This window comes from Plectropomus leopardus, unplaced genomic scaffold, assembly GCF_008729295.1.
Source record: "Plectropomus leopardus isolate mb unplaced genomic scaffold, YSFRI_Pleo_2.0 unplaced_scaffold5041, whole genome shotgun sequence".
Lineage (NCBI taxonomy): Eukaryota > Metazoa > Chordata > Actinopteri > Perciformes > Serranidae > Plectropomus > Plectropomus leopardus.
Genome location: NW_024655335.1, coordinates 1 through 5,469, shown reverse-complemented (window position 1 = coordinate 5,469; position 5,469 = coordinate 1). Strand labels below are relative to the sequence as shown.

At 40.0% G+C, this 5,469-nt stretch overlaps 1 protein-coding gene across 1 annotated transcript; it reads left to right on the top strand.

The window, feature by feature from the left end:
• Window positions 1-235: 235 nt before the first annotated feature.
• On the top strand, window positions 236-4,989 carry LOC121939547 (arf-GAP with GTPase, ANK repeat and PH domain-containing protein 1-like; the record flags this gene model as incomplete). The annotated part of the gene is made up of 3 exons (XM_042482553.1): window positions 236-289; window positions 1,943-2,111; window positions 4,825-4,989. Coding segments are annotated over exons 1-3 (388 nt in total), but the record flags the coding sequence as incomplete, so codon positions are not given.
• Window positions 4,990-5,469: the final 480 nt, after the last annotated feature.

The following is a 5,469-nucleotide window of genomic DNA, read 5'->3' as shown; positions in this document are numbered from 1 at the left end:
TGTGTGTGTGTGTGTGTGTGTGTGTGTGTGTTCCATCTTTGTGAGGACCAATTAGAGTCCTGGAGCTGCAGAGTGGGGACATGTTGTCCGGTCCTCGCTCCTTTTTGGTTTAAAGTTGTGTTAATGCTCGAACGACTGAACAGCTGTTCGTGAAACTGCGTTTGTGGGAAATGAAGTCGATTTTATGATCTTTACACTGAAAACTGTTTAATCTTCTGTGGAGACGCTCACCGCCATGACTCAGGTCTCATACCGAACCCTGATCCGAACCTTAGACCTGAACCGAGAAGTGAGGACCACAAGACGTCTCACTTCTCAGAAAAGTCCTCACTTTCTAAAATATCCATACTTTCTAAAACAGCTCTTCGAAAGTAGTCCCCACTTTCTGTAAAGATCGGTATTTTCTAAAATTGTCCTCAGTCTTAAAAAAAATGTCCTTACTTTCCAAAAATCTCTTCACTTTCTTAAAAGATGCTGTTTGAAATGTTCTCATTTTTTTTTAAAATGTCCCCACTTCCTAAAGTCACTGACGTCACTTTCTGTAAAAGCTGTCCCTCTCTCAAAGTCCTCACTTTCCAAAACATTTTCTCACTGTCTTTGTAAAATCATTACTTTCCAAAAAATATCTCCACTTTCTTTAATTGTCCCAACTTTCTAAGAATACCTGCATTTTTCAAAAATGTCCTCGTTTTCCAAAAATATTGACTTTTTCAAAAAAATGTCTACTTTCCAAAAACATCCTGACTTTCTAAAGATGTCCTCACTTTCTGAAAACATCCTTTCTCTCTAAAGATGTCCAAAGTGTCTTTATTCTGCGTCGGTGTCCTCTGTCCTGTCTAAAGCGTCCTGGTCCTCACAAAGACAGCAGTACAGTCGTGGTTTTGAATGCGGCTCGGCGGGCGGCGTGAGCTTTGTGTGTCCTCGTCTCCTTCATGTTGAAGAGGAGGCCGGCCCACAATGCCCTGGTCCTCTCGGGTCACCGCTGACACTCCACCCGGCGCAGAGGGGGAGCGGGGGACGGATTTAACAAGCGCCTCTCGTCGGTCATTAACACCTCTACTTGTGTTTTCATTCGCTCCTCTGATCCGGAGGAGAGCTCATCGTCGGGGGGCGTTTGTGGCGTCCTGCGGCGTTTCGGTCCCGTTTCGGGGGAGCTGGTGGACGGGCGCAGCCAATCAGAGCCGGCGTGGTCGGCCACTTCAGCGCCGCTTTGAGGGATTAATGCGGATTTGTTTCAGTTGTATAATTTTGGGATTTAGCTGCTTTATTATCTGGAGTTAATCCCCATGATCTTTATGTTCTTTGTTAGTTTCACCAATTTATGTCAAACGCATTAAGTGATGTAATACAGATTCAGAGCTTTCACCGGTCGATCAAGAGTTAAATCATTTTCCTATTGTTTCCAAATTTTGTTGTGAAATATATCAGATCATGCAGACTGTCCTCTGATTAGTCAACAGTTGCTTCCACCGTCATTTTCTATTATCTTTGTGCTTTAAAAATGTCTTAAATGGATGAAAAACCACCTGAAACATTTCAGTTAACTCGTGTTTATGGTCACATTTCCGTACTGATGTCTCACCCTTTACAAAGATGTCCCCAGTTTACAAAAATGTCTCAACACTCTTAAAATATCCTCATTTTCTACACTTGTTGGCACTTTTAAAAACAGTCCTAACCATCCAAAACGTCTTCGCTTTTCAAAAATGCCAACTTTCCATAAATATCTTCACTTTCCAGAGTGATCCTCACTTTTTAAAATTGTCGCTTTTTAAGACAGAATTCACTTTTCCAAAATGTCCCCCATTTCCTAAAGACATCCTTAAATTTCAAAAACCTCCACACTTTCCAAAAATGTCCTCACTTTCCAAAAAATCAACATTTTTCTTTCAACCGTCACCTGTTTTTGAGATGTTTGACAAACAACTTCCTTTTGTCTTAGGACTACATGCAGAATGTCCACGGGAAGGAGATCGACCTGCTGAGGACCACGGTGAAGGTGCCGGGGAAGAGGCCGCCTCGCGCCGTGTCCACCTGCGCCGCCGTGCCGAGTCCCAAAACCAACGGCCTAACGAAGGACATGAGCAGCCTGCAGCTGGGACAGGCTCCAGGTGAGAGAGGTCGGTTTCGCTCAACGTCAGCAGTGAACTTTGATATAAATAAATTCATCCTCAGGGTCAAAAACATCAAATTTGCAAAACGAGTTAAATTTGGGGCAGATGGACAAATAATACTGAAGCTACAACAACTTTCTGTTTCGTGGCGATCAATGCATCACCATGGCAACAGCATTTGATGTTAACTCACAAATTCCACAATAAGCCGTCATCGGGATCTGAAGGCTACGCTGACCAAAACTGAGCTGGATGTGGTCTTTAGTATACAACATGTCATTTCCTGTTGCCAGCAGGTGGCGCTAAAACAAGAAGTCATTTTTTTGTTAGTAGATGTCATGACACTCGGACTCTCATCATGAATGCGAAATTTTAGGCAGACTGGACGATTTACGCTTAAGTTACAACAATTTCCTGTTCAATGGCGAAACTTGCAAAAATAGCCGTGACACCAAAGCAACACTGTTTGTCGAAAAACTCTCCGTTTTCAGCAGGAAGCATCATGGGGGTCTCAAGGCTTTTTCAGGTAAAATCTGTCGGAGGAGTTTTTCAAAGTAAAACACCTGCAAAAAATAAATTAGTATAAGAAAATTACCTGAAAAGTATATTTTTTTTAAAATTAAAAAAAGAAATTTTTAAAAGCTTTTTAAAAATGTTTTTTTGGGGTCTAATTTCTTGCAATTTTTAGAACGTTTTTAGCAAGCTGCGGTTTTCCTCTTTTGCCATCATTTAGGAAAAATCTCAGGTGGTTGCTCAGGATTCAAAGGTTTAAATATTAGTGAAAGTCGTTTGAGAGCAGAAGAAGAAAAGTGACGCAGCTTTGTTGATCCCTGAAGTGCGGCGTCACGTTCAGGGGGCGACGGCGAGGAATTAGCAGCAGTTGACACCGACACGACTACATTTATTTTTTAATCAGCACTAATTGCTGCTCTTGATGCTTTATCACAAACGCAGGCATGTTTCGTCCTTTGTTGAATATTCAAAGAAAAGAAAAAGAAAAAAAAACAGCCTTGAAACTCACAAAACGCTCCTCTGCACCTGAAGGAGGACGTCGTAAAAAACAAAAGGTGCGGAGAAAATGAGCGCTCCTGCGTGTCACATACACACACACACACACACACACACATAAAAGCAGCTCTTATGAGGCGGTTAAATCAAACACACACCGAGCTTCACACACACGGGGATCCAGGAGGCCCGAGCTAATAGCATGAATATTCAGTGAGCCGTACTCCATGTACTAATTATTGTCATGAATATTAATGCAATCAGAGTCGTGGCTCCACTCAGCCAGCGCCGAGAAATGAGCTGTAATGAGAGAGCGGGGGGGGGGGCACCCGGCTGTTGGACCACGCAGCCTCTCTCTAACTCAAGGGTTTGATTTAAGCAGCCAGCTTGTAAGAGGCTGCCTTTTATGTGCAGCTCTGTGTGTGTGTGTGTGTGTGTGTGTGTGTGTGTGTGTGTGTGTGTGTGTGTGTGTGTGTGTGTGTGTGTGTTACATGGCTGCAGTATTCTGGAGGTATTCAAGGTGGAAACTTTACATGGGAATCATCGGGGATAACGTGTGAATAAATAGTCGATTTTTTTCGTCAGGCTGTTTTTGTCTCATGCACATAGAAACAAATCCTTTAAGATTATAAAATCATAAACAACTTAAATAAAAATGGAAAAATAAACCGTTGAGTTGATCTGAAAGAAATTTACATTGTTTTAAACAAAACATTCCCTGTGACCCCCCCTCCAAAAGACAAATAATTAATTATTAATAATGATAATATAACAACAATAATAATAACAGTAATACTACAATAATTACAATTATTCCAGATTAAAAAAATGTAAATAAATATTCCAGATTTTCTATGTATTTTTTTCTTAAAATATATTCATCGTTAAAAACATTGATTTTACTTTTTTTTTAATTAAAAAAAAAATTAATATAAAACTCAGAAATCCCAAGCTTTACTTCCATTGACAATTTCTGAAAGTTTACCAAAAATTTACCGAAAATGTTCTAAAAAATCTACCAAATATTGAGCAGAAATTAACCAGAAATATTCTGAAAATTAAACAAAATTCACCTAAAATTAACCAGATAGGTTCTTAAATTTATCAAGAAATATTCTAAAAACTAACCAGAAATGTTCTGAAAATTTACAAGAAATGTTATTTAAAAAATTCCCAGACATTCATATTTTGAATTTATTTCCAGAAATTAACCAGAGATATTCTAAAAATGTATCAGTAATTAACCAGAAACATTTTGAAATTAACCGTAAATATTATGAAAATTAATTATCATTATTCTGAAAATGTATAAAACCTATTCTGAAAATATCCCAGAAATTTAGCAGAAATGTTCTAAAACTCAGTCAGACATTAATCAGAAATACTACCAGAAAAAATTACTAGAAATTTTATTTAAAAATGTTAAGAATAAAAGATTTCCCAATAATTATCCAGAAGTAAACTAGAAATGTTTTGTGAATTGTCCAGCAATATTTTGAAAATGTATAAGAACTCTTTTTTTTTTTTTTTAAATGTCCCAGAAATCAAGCAGAAACATTCTTAAAATTAATCAGAAAAGAACTGGAAATATTCAAAAAACATACCAGAAATATTCTAACAATTTACTAGAAATATTTTGAAAATTTACTGAAAATATTCTGAAAATGTAGTTCAAAGCATTAAAGGTGGCGTCCTCCCTCAGGTTCGGTGACCAGCAGCTCGTCGGTGTCTCAGATGGCGAGCGGCGTCAGCTTGGTGTCCTTCAACAGCCGCGGTCTGGAGGGGATGCACCAGCGCTCCTACTCCGTGTCCAGCGCCGACCAATGGACCGACGCCACCGTCATCGCCAACTCTGGAGTCAGCACAGGTAAAAAGAAAAATTTAAAAAACTTTAACGTTTGTTTTTGGTCCTAATACAGAAAAAAAGTCATTAATAAATGAAAAAGTTCATGTTTCACAACAAAAAAAGGTCCACTCACGCAGCTCCACTGCAGGGCTTCAGAGGGCCCCAGTGCGCAGCTCCGCAGGGGAGCCTATCATTTGTCTCCCATTGATCCTCCTGTCAGACCTCTAAAGCTGCTGTAACTGTGTGTCAGGCTAATGGCCACCGAGTGTGTGTGACTCATTAACTGCCAGTGTTACCTTACAAACACACACACACACACACACACACACACACACACACACACAGCGAGACGCTAAGACTGACAGCTGTCAGGCCGTGTGTGTGTGTTGCAGTGACGATAAGCCTGACTGACAGCTCTGCCGTCAGTGTGTTGCCCCGCAGCGCTCCTCAAATAACGTTTAAAGCTGTGAAATGCTCTCAGTGGGCTCCCAGGGGCCCCAC